Source organism: Vigna unguiculata, chromosome 1 (assembly GCF_004118075.2).
Source record: "Vigna unguiculata cultivar IT97K-499-35 chromosome 1, ASM411807v1, whole genome shotgun sequence".
NCBI classification, from domain to species: Eukaryota; Viridiplantae; Streptophyta; class Magnoliopsida; order Fabales; family Fabaceae; genus Vigna; species Vigna unguiculata.
Window position 1 is genome coordinate 32,749,252 of NC_040279.1, and position 19,698 is coordinate 32,768,949.

The window sequence follows — 19,698 nt, forward strand, 5'->3', positions numbered from 1 at the left end:
TCATGAAGTCAAGGTAATACCTTTAATAACACTTCTGTTTCTTTAATACCATTAATAACACTTTGAATTCTACAAAGAAAAACACTAAAATAATTGACACCTATAACCCAAGAATAGGTTCGAAAAGTACAAACATAATTAGTCAGACTTTCTCTACAGTCTCAATCCGCTAGATGATAGGAGAGTACAATTTTCAATCATTTTATTGTTTTTTTTTTTCTTTTGTATTGTTGAGTCCATTTCTTTTTTGTATTAGATTTGGGAAGGTGTTCCTCGCAATTAATAATTTTAATTTCTATTTTTTTTTCAAAATTTTGATATCTAATATTTAAAAAAATAATATTATTGTATATCAATATTATTAATTCGAAAATAATAAAAATATTTGAATAATTAAATTTGCATATTTATTAAACATTGAGGCATTAAACATATTAAGAAAAATAGAATTACCAATTTTAATATTTACCAATTTTACAGATACCAAAAACTTATTTAATCCAATTCTATTAATAGGATTAATTATAATCTTTAAACGTTTAAATATATGTGAAATCAATGATTTTTTATTTTTCTCCATATAATTTTTTCTATTTTTTATCCTTATAAAATTTTGAATCACTTCTTTTAGCACTTTGTAGAGTTTGGTTTTAAACCCTACATTTTTTTTAATCTCTAAACAGTTTTAAATTCTTTTTCTAATTCTTAATGTTTATTTTAAGATAGATGAATAAAATTTATTTTATGATTTTAAGATTATTTTTAGATGACATGTATCCACGCTCTATTATAACATTGCTATTCGTCATTTGGAATGATGATTTTACATGTTATTCCATATATACTTACTTAACTAGTAACATATAATACTATAGTTTAAAATTGCTAATTTTTAATTTTTGAGGTATTAAAAATAAATAATTGTTTTTACAAAAATCAAAATTCAAACTCATTCATTTTACAATAAATAAAAACACATTTAAACTGAATTCTTTTTTATATGTAATAATTCTCTCTCAAATTTGCCGGGGTAATTATTTTTTATTTAAAAAAATCTCTATTTTATTCTTAAAATCTTCGTATTCTCATTTTTAGAAAGTGGTAACTAATTCAGAATTATTATTTTTGTTCTAAAACGTTATTATATAAAGTGAAATGAAATATCCACTTAACATAATATCTCACTTTTAAAACATATATATATATATATATATATATATATATATATATATATATTTTAACGTGGTGCATACCAAATGAACATAAAATTAATCTTTAGGCTGGGTTCGTTTATAAAGATAAATTTGGAAGAGAGTGTGAAGATAAATTTGTGTTAATTTGAGTGAATGAATGTGTGTTTTTTTTAGTGGATTTAGAGAATAAAGTGAGTGGATTTGGAGATAAATTTTGTAAAAGTTAGTAATGATTTGAATGATGTGATAGATTAAAAAAAACTTTTAATAAACAAAATTTGAAGATTACTAAAATATTCTTGCTGATAAAAATAAAATAATTAATAAATCAGTTAAAAATATTAAAAATTATTAATATTTTAATTATTATAAAAATTTATATATTTTTATTATTTTTAATTATTATATACATATATTAATAATAATAAAATTAATTATATGTACATAATTATATTTTTAACAATATTTCAATTATTATTAATTATAATATACGTATATTATTAATTTATATATTAATATATTAATATATTAATCATAATATTTTAATTATTATATAAAAAATATTAATAATAAGTATTATTATTAATTATTATATATATATATATATATTGAGAATATTATTATCATGCAAATCTTTACATTTATGAAAGGGTGAGATTTGACTATTTAATCGCAAATCCATCGTCTCAAATTTGTTCAAATACTTTTATGTGAACATGTGAAAAGTAAAAATTCTATCATCACAAATTTGCATATTTACAAAATCGCGTACAAACACTACCTTAAAATATTCGTTGAGTTCGATTGGGATAATTAGACCATCAATATATCCAATTAGACTCTTTTCTTCTGCACTTTCATAACACCCATAAATCTTAAATTATTTTTAATTAAAATTATATTAAAAGTAAAATATATTTTCCACTTCTTTATTTTTTTAATATTTTTTAATTATGCCATCCAAAATGAAATTTTAGACCAAACATATATTTCAGATTTTATAATTTAGAATACAATAGAAAAACATAAAAAAATTCAAAAAATTCAAAAAATCGAGGAACTGACATGTGGCACTCCCTCTAATGACGTCAACTTTAACTTAACGAAAAAGGTAAACGTGAGACATTTTAACCAAAAAGAGACCAATTTGAGACTTTTAAAAATTTGGGTACCATTTTGAGATTTTAATTCCAAAAAGGGGACCAAAAATATAATTAAACCTAATTTAAAATATATTTTAAAATAGAGAATTATATTATTTATAAAATAAATATTCTGTTTTTATGTCCATATTTTAAAATACTAATTTTATTTTTTAAAATATAACTATTTATTAAATTTTTAAAAATTAACTGTTATTTTTATAATTTTTTTAAAATTATTTATCTATATTTTTTCTTTTCTTTTTATTGATATTAACCGTTATTCTCTCGTATTTTGTTACATATTTTGCTTTACTTTTAATAAATATAGTTTTATTTTATATATTAATTTAATAATATTCCGTTATCATCGTTTACTCATATAGTATCATAATATAATATCACTATTTTTAAAAGAATGGCTGCACACACGCCTCCGTCGCGCTTGTTTCGCGCCTGGTTGTACCAGTACCATCTAAAGTTTATACCTGTCGATACATTTATAATCTAAATTTTACATCCGCATTTTCATTTTCCTCATTTTTTTCCGCGTTTTCTCTGTTCTTCCCGTGCAGCATTCTCCCACTCTTCTTCATCCTTGACAACAACAATGGTTGGTGATGGCGGCAGCAGAGACAAAGGTGGAAGTGACAGCAGGTGCGGTGAGTAATTATGAGGTAGAGAAAGCAGGTTATGTTATTCATTAGCAGAACTTTTGATATTTACCTCCTAACACTTTATTAATTACTATTACTATTATGTATAATCCTATATCGATTCTATTAAGGATTTTATCCAATGACATTTTATATATAAGAAACTGCCTAATGTTATAGATTGTTGTTTTTAGGTCACTTTCCAAAATAGAACTGATCAAGTTTGACCTACTTTTTTGGCACCACAAAAAAAAAAGGTGGGATAGGTATGAACATTTGATTATTTTCCTTTTTTTGTTTAAAATCGTATTTAAAGGAAGGGATGCATTTAGCCGTAGATCCTTTTTTTCTTATTTCTTTTTGGACAAATGGTACAAACAACTGTGAATATAAAAGGCAAAAACAAAAGTGTAATCACTATAAAAAAGCTGTTTTATTTACAAGACTTTAACGTAGACGCACACAAAAGCAAATTTGCTACTTTTGGAACAATGCATTGACTAATTCAAACTTAGATATACATATTCCAATCATCAAGTAAAGCCTAACCTTACTGTAATTTCAACTTTCAAATTCAAGTAGAGTTTTAATACATAGTATAAACAGTTAAATGCGTGTGGAAAATGAAAATAACATATTTGTACTAGTTATGACACACTATTTCTGGAAGCCACTAAGCTTGTTTATGGTTATCATGCCAAATGGCTGGGAAATATAAGCTTGAGTAGTAGCCGATAGCTCTTGTGCCACAGCACGCATGATGGGTCTGGACTCTGGAGCCTCACGTGTGCATGCCAAAGCTATGGTCATTGTGAACACTACTGCTTCTGCCAATTGCCCTGTTGGAGGTGCAAGCCTTTGGTCTAGCACGTCCTTCAGTAGCACCTGTGGTTCCTCCGTTGATGACAAATACTTGTTCGAAGATAGTGTACCCAACAGTTCTCCAGGATGCTTTCCCATCATTATCTCCATCACCACCACTCCAAAACTATACACGTCACACTTCTCCGTCACTTTCATTGTTTGTGCTAGTTCTGCAGATTGCAACTTTTCTCAGTCTCCTCACACCCTTCAATTTACATCACACTATATATACATGTACTGAATAAAACTCTGAAGCATTGTAGTGAAACAAGAGTATATTCAGACAATGATTAAGAAACATATAAACAAGTGTCTAGAATATAAAACATGTAATACATATGTTTTTAAATTGTCAGAAGCATTTAAAAGAACATATTGAGACTGCCTTAGTATGATGCATACTATATAGTATACATAATGTAATTTAAATAGATTGGATGATGTACCTGGAGCCATGTAACCATAGGATCCAGCAACTGAGGTCCAAGTTGAAGTGTCTGAGCTTAGTAGCTTTGCTGTGCCAAAATCTGCAAGATGAGGTTCTAAGTCGGAGTCTAATAGTATGTTATTCAGTGTTACATCCCGGTGCACGATTGGTGGGGAGCAATCTGTGTGCAGGTATGAAATTGCATGTGCTAATCCTTGCACAATCTTTAGCCTTTTGGCCCACCTTAGCTCCAATTTTCCTTCCTCTCCATACAACACCTTTGCCAAACTTCCTCTGTCTATATATTCATAAACCAAGAACATTTGTTCCCTGCATGAACAGAACCCATAAAGCTTTATTATATTGCGGTGCCTCACTCCTGTAAGTGCTTCTATTTCATTCAAAAAGCTCTGGCGGTTCATCGGTGGAATGTCATCAGAGTCTGATATGTTGAGCCTCTTGACAGCAACGACTTGACCTGTGAGCAATTGTGCTCTATAAACACTTCCGAATCCTCCTTTTCCAATGCAGTACTTGTCATTGAAGTCATTGGTGGCCTTAACAAGATCAGAAAATGTGAATTTTCCATCTCTTCCCCACACCACGCTGATAGGCTGATCACTTTTTTCATTGCTTTTGGACTCTTCATCAAGGTGTTTTATGCTATGCCGCCGGCGAAGTATTACTCCAACAATAATTATTCCAATTAATACACAAACTGGTATGATAACCCCAAGAAGAACCTTTTTGTTAACTCCTCCAGATTTGTCCGGGGAAAGTGATTTGGTGCAAGTTAATCCATTTATCTCACCACACAAACCTGAGTTCCCAGCATAGGCTTCGGCAGTAGCTGTCTGGAAAACACGGCCTGTGGGGATTGAACCACTCAGTTTGTTATAAGAAAAGTCAATAGATTGAAGGCTGATCATGCTTGAATATGATCGTGGGATTGTCCCTGAAAGATGGTTGCGTGACACATTGAGAATCTCCAATGCTGTTAACTTTTCAAGGTTCTGGGGAAGAGCCCCGGAAAGAGAGTTGCTGCTGATGTCCAACATGATTTGCAGTGAGAACAGATTGCCAAGTTCATTTGGTATTTCCCCAGATAGACTGTTATGGCTTAAATTCAGGCTCAGTAATCCATCACAATCACCAAGCTCTTTAGGAATGCTTCCACTGAAGTTGTTATTTGATAAATCAAGAAAATCTAGCTTAGCCAATCTACCATAACTCTTTGGGATTTCTCCGGATAAATGGTTACTGCTCAAATTGAATCTGAAAAGCCGGCTTAGATTCCCGATTTCAGGTGGGATACTACCAGTGAATTCATTGGAATGAAGGTTTAGATACCCTAGTTGGCTCAGCTTACTGAGCGCAGAAGGAATTTTTCCAGAAAGTTTGTTGTTTCCCATATCCATACTGGTTAAACTGGCACACTCGCCCCATTCCGGGGAAAGCTCACCAACCAGTTGGTTTGTACTAAGTGAGATCAAATCAAGATTTGGGAGAACCCCAAATGCGTCTGTGATGTTTCCGGTGAGCTGATTATTATCAAGCCGAAGTCTAACAAGTGATGAACAATTTCTCAAGGACTTTGGCAATGGCCCTGAAAAGCTGTTGTTATTGACAGCCAAAATAGTTAGCTGCCCACCACTGCACAAGTCGAGTGGCAGTTCTCCGGAAAAGCTGTTGTTTGAAAGGTAGACATTAGTCAAAGAAGGGTTTCCCTTTCCAAATTCTCTAGGAATTATGCCTGTGAAGTTATTGCTGAACACAGAAAATTTTCTTAATGGAGTTAGTTGAACAATGGTTTCTGGCAATTCCCCATACAAGTTATTGCTGTTGACATCAAAGATTTCAAGAGAGGTCAAGTTTCCAATATCCGGGGGAATGATTCCAGAGAGCTCATTGAAGAAAAGATTCATGACTCGAATGCTTGTCATATTCCAAAGAGTTGATGGAATGGGGCCAGAGAGTTGGTTTTGTGAAAGGTCTAACTCTGTCATTTCCATCAGGTTTCCAATCTCAACAGGAATGAGACCAGAGAAGTGATTATTGTACAGATAGAGGTACTTAATTCTTTTCAACAAGCCAATCTCTGAAGGAATATTTCCAGTAAAATGATTGTTTTGGACTTGCAAGGAGGTAAGCTGGGTCCAATTAGAGAGGAGCGTAGCAGAAAGTTCACCAGAAAAGGAATTATCTGATAATCCCAGTTCTGATATTTTAGTCAGATTAGCCAATGACGTAGGCAAAGGACCAGTCAAATCATTCTCTGCTAAACTCATGAAGGATAAATTTGTGCACTGGCCAAGCTCAGAAGTGATTGTAGAGTTAAAAGAATTTAAACTGAGATCAAGATGCCAGAGCTCCCTAAGTTGGCCTAAGGAAGAAGGAATCTTCCCATAGGCAGAAATGTTATTCAGTTCAAGAAATTGAAGCCCAGATAATAATCCTATCTCAGTGGGAACAGGACCATTAAACATGTTATTACCGATACGAAGTTCTTTGAGATTAGAAAGCATGGACAAGTTGGGTGACAGTTTTCCTTCAAACCCACTGTTGGTGAGGTTGAGGTATTCTAGCTTGCCCAAATTGCTATACAAGGATTCTGGTATACTGCCATGCCATCCATTCTGAGAGATGTCAAGGTATGTGAGGTTATGGCAGTCCAGTATGAAACTTGGGAATTGACCAGTGAGTGATGGATTTAGATGTAAAGCAAGGCGTGTCAAGGAAGGCATGCATGAATATTGGGACCAGTGAGGAGGAGTTATAAAGTAATTAGATCCAAGGTCCATGTACCATACCTTAGGGAGATTCATGAGCTGATAAGGAATGGTGCCATTGAGATTGTTGTTGTAAAGGCTGAGGTATTGAAGCTCCCTTAGCTGGCCTAGCTCATTAGGCAGTGTGTCTTCAAATAAGTTGTTCCCCAAGTCCAACAGTGTGAGCTTGGAGAGGTTACCAATTGCTGATGGTATTGACCCCTCAAACTTGTTGGTATTGAGGTTGAGTTGGGTGAGGTTAGGGAGGGAAGCAAAATCCAAAGCAGAGAGAGTCCCAGTGATATTGGCAGCAGACAAGTTTATCTGTGAGACTGTTGTGTTGGTATTGTCACAAACAATGGCATCCCAAATGCAGAGGTTGGAAAGGTTGGTGAGAGACCATGAGTTTAGAGAAGGAGGAAGAGGAGGGGATAGAGTGTTTTTCCATTTGACAAGTGCTTCTGCTTCTGCTGTTGCTGATGAAGCGATTTTCAATGGAAGCAAACATAGGAAGAGAATAGGAAGGAGTAGAGTGTGAACCTTTTGAAAATTTGTCATGTCTAGCATTTGGCGTGGTCTCTTTGCAAATGGATTAGTCTCTTATATAGCAGAATCGGTCTGTTAAGTCTTTGGAATGGGAGCTGAAAATCCAACTAGTAATTTGTTAAGCCAGATTGTGTCCATGAACGGCAGTGAGGTAAATTTGAATATCATGAAAACATAGGTATGTGGACGGGTCCACACTATGTGATTTGTAGTGTAATCATAATTGTTATAAAAAATATGATAGTCTTTACTCGGAGTTGATTATTGACCTGAGAAGCACCATCACACTTTTATGTTGAGCAAGAACGGCTTTCTTTGGTTGAAATTAAAAAAAAAAAAAAAACTTAAATTTTAATTTCTTCGTAATTTTGTATATGTTTAATTGAGTTTTATTAGATTTTTTTTTTGTTACTCAAACTTTTTAAAGTTTTTTAGTTAAGTAATTATTGTTTAATTTTTAGTTATTTGAGTGTTAATATTGTTTTACATTAAACATAAAAATTCATTTTTTTCTATACATGAAAATGAAAAATCAAGATGATAAGATGAAATAAAACTCATTTGGTTCCATTAATAAAAATATTAAACAGTAAGGACACAATTAAAATACGTAAATTTATAGGAGACTAATTTTTTTTTTATCGAATCATTATACTTACTTATAGATTATGTATCATAAAGTTAACTTTTAAGAATATTTTACAAGTATATAAACAAATTCAAAGATTTCGAAAAATTCATAATTGTGAACAAGTTCTCAATTTTGTATACATTTTGAAATATTTTGACCCAATTTAACTCTAGATCTACTACAGTTATTTAAGTTACTAAAAATAATTTAATTATTTAAAATATAAAGAACATGTGAAATTAAGAATTACTATAAAATATACATTTTAAAATTTAAGCAGTAAAATCAAGAAAAATAGTAGGAAAATTAAAATTAAGAACTAGAAATTAAAGAGAGAAAAATACATTTTTTAACCTTAAAATTATTGACAAATTGCATTACTATAAGTAAATCTTTAAGTGAATAACTTATTAAATTATTTAAGGAGATATTTAGTAGAAACAAAATAATGAATAATCATGATTCTATACATAACTATAATATGTTTTGTTGATCATATATATATATATATATATATATATATATATATCCTCAACTGTTTACATAAGTTTATTATAATAAAATATTTTTATATTTTCTTATGTTTACTAATCTCATATTGTATAGATTTCGAGATTAAAAGTAAATTTGAGATTTAGGAAGTTAATTTTATCTTAATAAACTTAAAGTTGAAACATATTTTAATAGGATTTTTTAGTTCTTTTATATAAAATAATTTATTATCGTAATATTAAGTCATAAACCCTAAAAGATTTAATCGAATATGGTCCAAGTTGTTTGCGGAATACAGTTTTGTATGTGAACTCAAGAAAATAGAGATTATTATTAGAGCTTTTTCTTATTGCATTTTTAAAGAAAATAATGTTGGAGGAAACTCAGGTCAACCAATTGGTGCGACCTTTTAGGGGTTTTTACCAATACGAGAAACATTTCACAAAACACAATAAATGAATGTGTAGAAAACTTTTAGTGAGTGGGCCTTCAACTCCGTTTCTAGTCAAACATAAAGAAATAAATTAACCTTTAAATACCCTTTCTTTGAGTTTGGATATTAATTTATTAATATTTTAGAAATTGATATTTTACATTACTAAATAGTCAAATATGTATTTAAAACATTGGAAAATTATCATTATTTTAATAAAAGTCTCCATGTCAAAATTCTCTTTTTAATATGGTGTGAGAGTGTCAATGTTAAATATAAAAGTCATATTTATTTTGATATAAATGTCTTATGCATGTCCTATTTAAAATATTAGGAAAGTTGTTGATAATATTCTTTACAGAGTTTTTGTCAAACTCCCTAATTTATATTAATTTTGTTAGGGAACTAATAATTTTAATTGATTATGAATTTAAAATTAAAATTAAAATTGAACTAATATACAGTTTTCTATTGGAATAGCGTGCTAACTGGTTTAATTTAATTTAGTTTCTCAATATATATTTTTCTTAACAATTTAATCTCATTTTCTAAAAGATGTTCACTCTTTTGTTGGTTAACTTTGTAACATCCTATTTTAGTACTTAAAATTAGTAAAATAGAACAATTCATAATAATATTCAACATAAGTAATCACTTATATATTCAAACTAAACTAACAAGTAATGTATAAAATTAACCATACTAAAGGTTTCTTGAAATCTCCCATTACTCTAGTTGAAAGTTCTTTATCCTTTAGAGATGTCTCTAAACCTGTAATTTCAACTGCTCCTACCAATTAGGTGATTATCACAAAAGAAATAAACAAATTAACTTTTTTTTATTAATGTTAAAGCAATCAAACAAACGTGTGGTGTGTGTGTGTGTGTGTGTGTGTGTGTGTGTGTGTGTGTGTGTGTGTGTGTGTGTGTGTGTGTGTGTGTGTGTGTGTGTGTGTGTGTGTGTGTGTGTGTGTGTGTGTGTGTGTGTGTGTGTGTGTGTGGTGTGTGTGTGTGTGTGTGTGTGTGTGTGTGTGTGTGTGTGTGTGTGTGTGGTGTGTGTGTGTGTGTGTGTGTGTGTGTGTGTGTGTGTGTGTGTGTGTGTGTGTGTGTGTGTGTGTGTGTGTGTGTGTGTGTGTGTGTGTGTGTGTGTGTGTGTGTGTGTGTGTGTGTGTGTGTGTGGTGTGTGTGTGTGTGTGTGTGTGTGTGTGTGTGTGTGTGTGTGTGTGTGTGTGTGTGTGTGTGTGTGTGTGTGTGTGTGGTGTGTGTGTGTGTGTGTGTGTGTGTGTGTGTGTGTGTGTGTGTGTGTGTGTGTGTGTGTGTGTGTGTGTGTGTGTGTGTTTTATATATTTAATTATTATTACTGATATATCAAAAGTATATATAATTTTATTAAAATTCTTATATGTTTTTTTCCTTCAAAAAATTATAGTTTGAAATTGTATTTGATATGAAACTCATTTTAAATTAGTTTTTCTAATTTCATCTCTTTTCCTAAATATTCTCATATTTGAGCACGTTTTCTTATAATAAGTCCCAAAGAAGTAATATGACACATTCTGCCTAATTTAAAAGAAAGGTTAAATATGTTTTTGGTTCCTTAAGTTTGTTTCATTGAAATTTGGAATTAGTTTCTCTTCAAAACTTTTGACCAATTTAGTCCTCCATTTTTAGAAATGCGTGATTTAGTCATTCTAACCAAATTGTGTTAAGTTTATCTGAAGTTATAAATGCATTTCATGATAGTATTTAAATTGTTTATACCGTTTGACACATTTTCGCTACAATGTTAACTCAAATATTATCATAAAACGCGTTTGAAATGTCAACTAAACTAAATAAAATTTGGTTAGAAGTACTAAATTCACACATCTTTAAAGATAAATGACTAAATTGGTAAGTTTTAAAGAGGGACTAATTCCAAATTTCACTAAAAGATGATGGATAAAAAACATATTTAACCCTTGAAAGAATTAATATGAAACTTCCCATTTATAATTCTTTGAATTTTAATAAATGGTTCTCTAATTCAACAATTAAATTCATAGTATCATGCTTGAAAATAGGTGAAGAAGTAAATTTGTATTGTTTTTATCTTCAAGGGTATCTTTCCTTCTATCATTTTACAAAAAAAAATGAATCTATTATTTTATTTTTTAACAATATACCTATTTTAAAAAAAATTAAGACTAAAAAATAATTTATCAAAATCTAATCAAAATTTGAGAGACGTAATTATTAAAAAAAATATGATAGTCAAATCACATTTAATAAATGGTTATGAAAAAACATATAGTACACAACTTTTTTCTTTTTATATTCATAAAAAAAATAAATATACAAAAAAACTCACAAGATGAAAAATAAAATATCAAACAAATATTTTTCTATCAAGGGAGAGAGTTACTTTTTTTTTATTTTAGAAAAGAACAGATGAGAACTAAGAGATAATAAATTTATATCTAACTTTGTATTATTTTTTATAAAACAAAAACAAAATAAAATATGCAAGAGTAATAGAATAAGATATGTGAGAAACTTAAATTGGGAGAAAAAAAACTATCACAATAATTTTTATTATTCTTTATTATGTTTAATTTTTAATTTTATTATGTATTATATAAAATATTATATTTTATAAAAAAAATAAAAATCAATAAATAAAAAATCTTGGGGAACCCTGTCCTACCGAGCTTCTAAGGTCCATATATATATATATATATATATATATATATATATATATATATATATATATATATTATTACTACCTAGTATAATAACTGTTAAGTATAATTCATGTAAATACACGTCCATATAAAAAGAATAGATTATGGTTGAATCTTAACTGTACTTTACCACACACCTACACATTTTCATTTCAAAATCTCCGAACACTAATTTTAATAAATAAAATCTTTCTTGATGCTCAACAATCATATAAGCTCGTCCAATGCTTAATGAGCATTCTCACTTGTCCAATGAAACGCCTTGCAAGTATACTCACCCAACAAACACTTGACTTGTTTAGTGATCAATTTCCTCTTCTAAGCTCCCTAGATTTTAATTAAAAACAATTTGTTCAGTGAGGAGATTGACTTGTCCAACGAGCAAGTACTAGAAGCTTATGATAAAATAATTCACTCAACAAGACCAAATTTCGTAGTGATCCAACCACCCTGAGTTTTCTAAATTTTAATAAAATGAATCTCGTCCAACAAACAATTTAATCGCCTAACGACCTAAAAGTGTTTTTCTCATAGGCTCACTCAAAAAGTCTTGACTTTTTCCACCAGTAAAATGACCAAAGCTCTCTAGATTTTAAAAATTATAATTTCACTCAGCAAATGAATGGCTCACCCAACGAGTTTGCATAATTCCAGAAAATTTGATAAATATATTCGTTTGTTGCATTGGCTCCGATTGCCTTTCTTGGATCTCTTTTGCATATATCAACAAATACATTTTAATTTTAAAATATGATAGCATGAGCCAATTTAACCTAACTAATATATTAATCATCAACTTATTCCTCAATCACATAACAATATCTCAATCATCATCTAACAATGATATTTAAAAATCAACATGTCTTTAAATCCACAAAACAAAAAAATTAGATTGTAACATCCTTACAATGAAATCATTCAACTTATAGTACTAGTAGAAAAATAATATAGGTTCCCTTTCAACTAATTCTTACAAAAAAAACTCATATCAACATATCCTAACAATCCTAGACAAACATAGATTCATCTTTAAGTCCTTTTGAGCCACATGTAACAACTGTGAAACACATGTATGTAGAATCTCTAAAAATTGATTCAAGAGAAAGAATAAAGATGAACTTACTCAAAAAAAAAAAATTATGACCGAATTTTTATTACGGTCTCCAATTTTCAAAAAATAAATAGGTAGATAAAAAATATAAAAAAAATACAAAGAAAGGAAAAAGAATAATTTTAGGAAGACTATATATAAAATGAAACTCAACTGATCAAATTTTTTATTTATAAGCTTTTAAAATCTATTAATTTTCAATTTTTAAATAAATGAAGGTAAAGATTTTTTTTTTTTACGGAAATCAAAATTTAAACTCATTCATTTTCCGATAAATAAAAACATATTTAAACCTAACTTTATTTTATATGTAATAATTCTCACTTAAAATTTCTGGAGTAATCATATTTATTTCTAAAATAAAAAGCTTATCTTTATTTAACTTTTAAAAGAATGAAAAATGGGTCAAAGTGGTCTACCATAATAAAACGGATCAAAATTTGTAATCTGTCCCGCCAAAAATGGCGGACATTAATTAATTAATTCAAAACATAATTAATTTTCAAATTTTAAAATATATATATATATATATATATATATATATATATATATAATCAGATAAATATTTATAAACTTTAAATTAATTAATCAATATTTTAATTAAATAAATTGAAATAATTATTATATTTACGTATTAAATTCTTTTGACTAAAAAGTAAATAGGTAATGATAAGTATTAATAATTATTTTAATTTTTAATTTTAAAAAAATAGTCAGCAAACTAGTCTTCTCTATTCCACTTCTGACTGGTTAATTTAATATGTTAGGTTGGTCAAGTCAGACCAGGTTGACAGGTTGAAAATATTAATTTATCATGTTCCATTTTAAGTAAGTTGACGAGATAAACGCGAATTGAGACTTATTTTCTTATATCTAAACATGATTATCACTTTTAAAGCAAATATATATATATATATATATATATATATATATATATATATATATTTATGTCGTGAGCATAAACATTAATCTTTAAAGTATTTGTTTGGTTGGGCTAATTAAATGACTAGCTCTTCAACTATATATGAAAGTTTTCATTGCATGCTTACAGGAAAATATTCATTTTCGATGCATTGTAAACAAAAATTTCGTTTTCCAACACAATAAACTTTAATTTATAGTGTGTATTTATGAAGCTCAGTAATGCCAATTTAAATCTTCTCTCGTTTCTACATTTCTGCATTGGTTGAATTGCTGCTTCCAAAAGCACCTTTCGTGTTTGGAAATTTGAAAACACGGTAAATGAAAATTCACACTTTCCAAAACAATATATGCAGAATGAAGCGGGTTACCAACATTTACTTCCTCTGGAAAAGTATATTTTACTAGTTTTTTAAGAATATTTGTTAAATGATACTCTTACATTAAGAATAGTTGACACATTTTTAAGCGTATTCTTTTAGTATGTTCTTCGATGTGAATCACCATGACAACCAAACTACTAAATTTTCTATTATTTGATGTTTTTTTATTGAATACCATATGGAAGCTTTTGCAAGTGCGGCAAACACTGTCATTCCTTTTAGGATGGAACATCTGAAATGTGAACGACAAATCCATTTGTGCTTCTTAAAATAATGATGATTAATGATATAGTCAACCAAACAAATCAACCAAGCAAGACTATCAGCTTCCAAATTGCATATCTTTGTTTTAAAAACAACCAATGCAGTTATAATCAATCAAAACAAACCACATGGCGTGGACCAATTCACCATGTAGTTTTTTATGTTTTCCTTCTATTTATATTTAGAGGTTGTGCCATGAGCAGAAGCTAGCTCATTCATTTCAAGATTGAATTCTTGTTTCAGAATATTTTTGACAATTCTGAAGCCTTAATAAAAGAAATGCATTCTGCTATATAAGTGAGTAAAACATTGACATAGAGGTCACGCCAAGTCCCAGACATGACAACTTTCCAAAAGGTTCATGCTCTAGCCTTTCATATACTCTTGCTAGCTTTGCTTCCATTGAAAATCCTTTCATCACCAACAGCAGAAGCAGAAGCCCTTGTCAAATGGAAAAACAGTCTCTCCCCTCCTCTTCCTCCTTCTCTAAACTCATGGTCTCTCACCAACCTTTCCAACCTTTGCATTTGGGATGCCATTGTTTGTGACAATACCAACACAACAGTCTCACAGATAAACTTGTCTGCTGCCAATATCACTGGGACTCTCTCTGATTTTGATTTTGCTTCCCTCTCTAACCTCACCCAACTCAACCTCAATGCCAACAATTTTGAGGGGTCAATACCATCAGCAATTGGTAACCTCTCCAAGCTCACACTGTTGGACTTGGGGAACAACTTATTTGAAGACACACTGCCTAATGAGCTAGGCCAGCTAAGGGAGCTTCAATACCTCAGCCTTTACAACAACAATCTCAATGGCACCATTCCTTATCAGCTCATGAATCTCCCTAAGGTATGGTACATGGACCTTGGATCTAATTACTTTATAACTCCTCCTCACTGGTCCCAATATTCATGCATGCCTTCCTTGACACGCCTTGCCTTACATCTAAATCCATCACTCACTGGTCAATTCCCAAGTTTCATACTGGAGTGCCATAACCTCACATACCTTGACATCTCTCAGAATGGATGGAATGGCAGTATACCAGAATCCTTGTATACCAATTTGGGCAAGCTAGAATACCTCAACCTCACCAACAATGGGTTTGAAGGAAAACTGTCACCCAACTTGTCCATGCTTTCTAATCTCAAAGAACTCCGTATTGGTAATAACATGTTTAATGGTCCTGTTCCCACTGAGATAGGATTCATATCCGGGCTTCAAATTCTTGAACTGTGTAACATTTCTGCCCATGGAAAAATTCCTTCTTCCATAGGCCAACTCTGGGAGCTATGGCATCTTGATCTTAGTATAAATTCTTTTAACTCTACAATCCCTTCGGAGCTTGGCCTGTGCACAAATCTATCCTTCTTGAGTTTAGCAGTGAATGATTTGACTGGTCCTTTGCCTTTGTCATTAGCTAGTCTGTCTAGAATATCAGAATTGGGAATATCACATAATTCCTTTTCTGGTGAACTTTCTGCCTCGCTCATCTCTAACTGGACCCAGTTGATCTCCTTGCAAATCCAAAACAATAACTTTACAGGAGAGCTTCCTCCACATATTGGCCTGTTGAAAAAACTTAACTTCCTCTATCTGTTCAATAATCACTTCTCTGGTTCCATTCCTGTAGAGATTGGAAACCTGAAGGAAATACGAGAGTTAGACCTTTCACAAAACCAATTCTCTGGCCCACTTCCACTAACTCTTTGGAGTCTGACAAACATTCAAGTCATGAATCTTTTCTTCAATGAGCTCTCTGGAACCATCCCCCCGGATATTGGAAACTTGACCTCACTCCAAATCTTTGATGTCAGCAACAATAACATGTATGGGGAGTTGCCAGAAACCATTGCTCAACTAACCGCTTTAAGAAATTTTTCTGTGTTCAGCAATAATTTCACCGGCAGCATTTCTAGACAATTTGGAAAGAATAATCCTTCTTTGGCTCACGTCTACCTTTCAAACAACAGTTTCTCGGGAGAATTGCCACCTGACATATGCAGTGGGAGCAAGCTAACAATTTTCTCAGTCAATAACAACAGCTTTTCAGGGCCATTGCCAAAGTCCTTTAGATATTGTTCATCACTAACTAGAGTTCGGCTTGATGATAACCAGCTCACTGGAAACATCACAGACGCATTTGGGGTTCTCCCAAATCTTGTTTTTATCTCACTTAATTTAAATCAACTTGTTGGTGAGCTATCCTCGCTGTGGGGCGAGTGTGCCAGCTTAACCAGTATGGATATGGGAAGCAACAAACTTTCTGGAAAAATTCCTTCTGCGCTAAGTAAGTTGAGTCAATTAAGGTATCTAAGCCTTCATTCCAACGATTTCACTGGTAGTATCCCACCCGAAATCGGAAATCTAAGCCTGCTTTACACGTTCAATCTGAGCAGTAACCATTTATCCGGAGAAATCCCAAGGAGTTATGGGAGATTGGCTCAGCTAAATTTTCTTGATTTATCAAATAACAACTTCAGTGGAAGTATTCCTAAAGAGCTTGGTGATTGTGATCGTTTACTGAGTCTCAATTTAAGCCATAACAATGTATCTGGGGAGATACCAAATGAACTTGGCAATCTGTTCTCACTGCAAATCATGTTGGACATCAGCAGCAACTCTCTTTCTGGGGCTCTTCCCCAAAACCTTGAAAAGTTAACTGCATTGGAGATTCTCAATGTGTCACACAACTATCTATCAGGGACAATCCCACGATCATTTTCAAGCATGCTCAGCCTTCAAGCTATTGATTTTTCTTACAACAAATTGAGTGGTTCAATCCCCACAGGTCGTGTTTTCCAGACAGCGACTGCTGAAGTCTATGCTGGAAACTCAGGTTTGTGCGGTGAGATAAAAGGATTAATTTGCCCCAAATCACTTTCTCCGGACAAATCTGGAGGAGTTAACAAAAAGGTTCTTCTTGGTGTTATCATACCAGTTTTTGCCTTATTAATCGGGATAGTTAGTGTTGGAGTAATACTTCGCCGCCGGCATGACATGAAACACCTTGATGAAGAGTCCAAAAGCCTTGAAAAAGATGATGAGCCAATTAGCATGGTCTGGGGAAGAGATGGAAAATTCACATTCTCTGATCTTGTTAAGGCCACCAATGACTTCAATGACAAGTACTGCATTGGAAAAGGAGGATTCGGAAGTGTTTATAGAGCACAATTACTCACGGGTCAAGTCGTTGCTGTCAAGAAGCTCAACTTATCCGACTCTGATGACATTCCAGCAATGAACCGCCAGAGCTTTCTGAATGAGATAGAAGCACTTACAGGAGTGAGGCACCGCAATATAATAAAGCTTTATGGGTTCTGTTCTTGCAGGGAACAAATGTTCTTGGTTTATGAATATATAAACAGAGGAAGTTTAGCAAAAGTGTTGTATGGAGAGGAAGGAAAGTCGGAGCTAAGCTGGGCCACAAGGCTAAAAATTGTGGAAGGAATAGCACATGCAATTTCATACCTGCACACAGATTGCTCCCCACAAATTGTGCACCGGGATGTAACACTGAATAACATTCTACTAGACTCCGATTTTGAACCTCGTCTTTCAGATTTTGGCACAGCAAAGCTACTAAGCTCAGACACTTCAACTTGGACCTCAGTTGCTGGATCCTATGGCTACATGGCTCCAGGTACATCATCCAATCAATTTAAATTACAGTATGTATACTATATAATATGCATAACGATATGGCAGTCTTTAATATGTTCTGTAAGATGTTTTGACATTTTAAAAATTGTATTACATGATTTGTATTTTAACTAGAAATGTATAGTTTGTTTCTTAATGAAAATTGTGTATATATTGTTTTTAATTGATGTCTGAATATACTCGTGTGTCACGTACAATGCTTTGGAGTTTTATTCAGTATATGTATATATATATATATATATATATATATATATATATATATATATATTGTGATGTAAGTCTTAGTACAATGCATCATACTAAGGCAGTCTTTAATATGTTCTGTTAAATGTTTCTGACAATTTAAAAACATATGTATTACATGATTTATATTCTAGACATTTGCTTATATGTTTTTTAATCATTATCTGAATATACTCTAGTGACACTAGAGTTTTATTGAGTATATGTATATGTATATATAGTGTGATGTAAATTAAAGTGTGAGGAGACTGAGAAAAGTTGCAATCTGCAGAACTAGCACAAACAATGAAAGTGACGGAGAAGTGTGACGTGTATAGTTTTGGAGTGGTGGTGATGGAGATAATGATGGGAAAGCATCCTGGAGAACTGTTGGGTACACTATCTTCGAACAAGTATTTGTCATCAACGGAGGAACCACAGGTGCTACTGAAGGACGTGCTAGACCAAAGGCTTGCACCTCCAACAGGGCAATTGGCAGAAGCAGTAGTGTTCACAATGACCATAGCTTTGGCATGCACACGTGAGGCTCCAGAGTCCAGACCCATCATGCGTGCTGTGGCACAAGAACTATCGGCAACTACTCAGGCCTATCTTTCCCAGCCATTTGCCATGATAACCTTGAACAAGCTTAGAAGCTTTCAGAAATAGTTTAATGTAGAACTATCCCTGTGGGTTGTCTGTGTTCTGTTGATATTTTAATCTCAAATATTTAGTCCCGGTTGTAATGTTATATTTAAAGTTGAAAGTTAGAAATAGAATTTTATGACGGGAGCAGATGAAGCAAATTTGGTTATGTGTGTGTATATTTTTTTTATTTGTTGAAGAAAGAGCACAACTTGTTTTTGTGGTAGTATAGAATGCATCAAGATTGCATCCGTGTCACCTAACAAGTTTCATAGAAAATAAATTAACTTAATATAGCAATTAACTGTAAACAGGATCAGATATGGAAAATGGGTGCTGCTGCAAGTATTGACTTGAGTACTAATATTGTAGGAGTTCAGCATGCCCTATGTTGAGCTAGAAGTTGCTACTTTTATGAGAATATGACCTTGATTTCGTACAACATTTCCAGCAGCTACGACATCAAGAAAGACGAAGTTTTGGAGGATGGCAAATGTAATAGCCATATTACATTTCCGTCCACCGTTGTTAATAAGGACCACAAAAGTATATTTATATTTTATAGGATATAAATTAATACGACTTTTTTTTGTGTTTTCTAAATTTCCC

At 31.7% G+C, this 19,698-nt stretch overlaps 2 protein-coding genes across 3 annotated transcripts; one reads left to right on the top strand and one right to left on the bottom strand.

Annotated features, from left to right (window-relative positions):
• Positions 1-2,875: 2,875 nt before the first annotated feature.
• LOC114191785 (MDIS1-interacting receptor like kinase 2-like) lies at positions 2,876-7,730 on the bottom strand. Of its 2 annotated transcripts, none has more exons than XM_028081213.1 (2): positions 4,302-7,730; positions 2,876-4,025 (listed from the first exon to the last, which is right to left on the bottom strand). In XM_028081213.1, exons 1-2 carry the CDS (start codon positions 7,615-7,617, stop codon positions 3,649-3,651), a joined length of 3,693 nt encoding a protein of 1,230 aa, XP_027937014.1. In that variant the 5' UTR covers positions 7,618-7,730; the 3' UTR covers positions 2,876-3,648. The 2 variants fall into 2 exon arrangements, with proteins under 2 accessions (XP_027937014.1, XP_027937096.1); XM_028081295.1 differs by having other exon boundaries at positions 3,886-4,104.
• A 7,055-nt stretch (positions 7,731-14,785) lies between these two features.
• LOC114186310 (MDIS1-interacting receptor like kinase 2-like) lies at positions 14,786-19,231 on the top strand. Its single transcript, XM_028074371.1, has 2 exons — positions 14,786-18,202; positions 18,737-19,231. Exons 1-2 carry the CDS (start codon positions 14,893-14,895, stop codon positions 19,111-19,113), a joined length of 3,687 nt encoding a protein of 1,228 aa, XP_027930172.1. The 5' UTR covers positions 14,786-14,892; the 3' UTR covers positions 19,114-19,231.
• Positions 19,232-19,698: the final 467 nt, after the last annotated feature.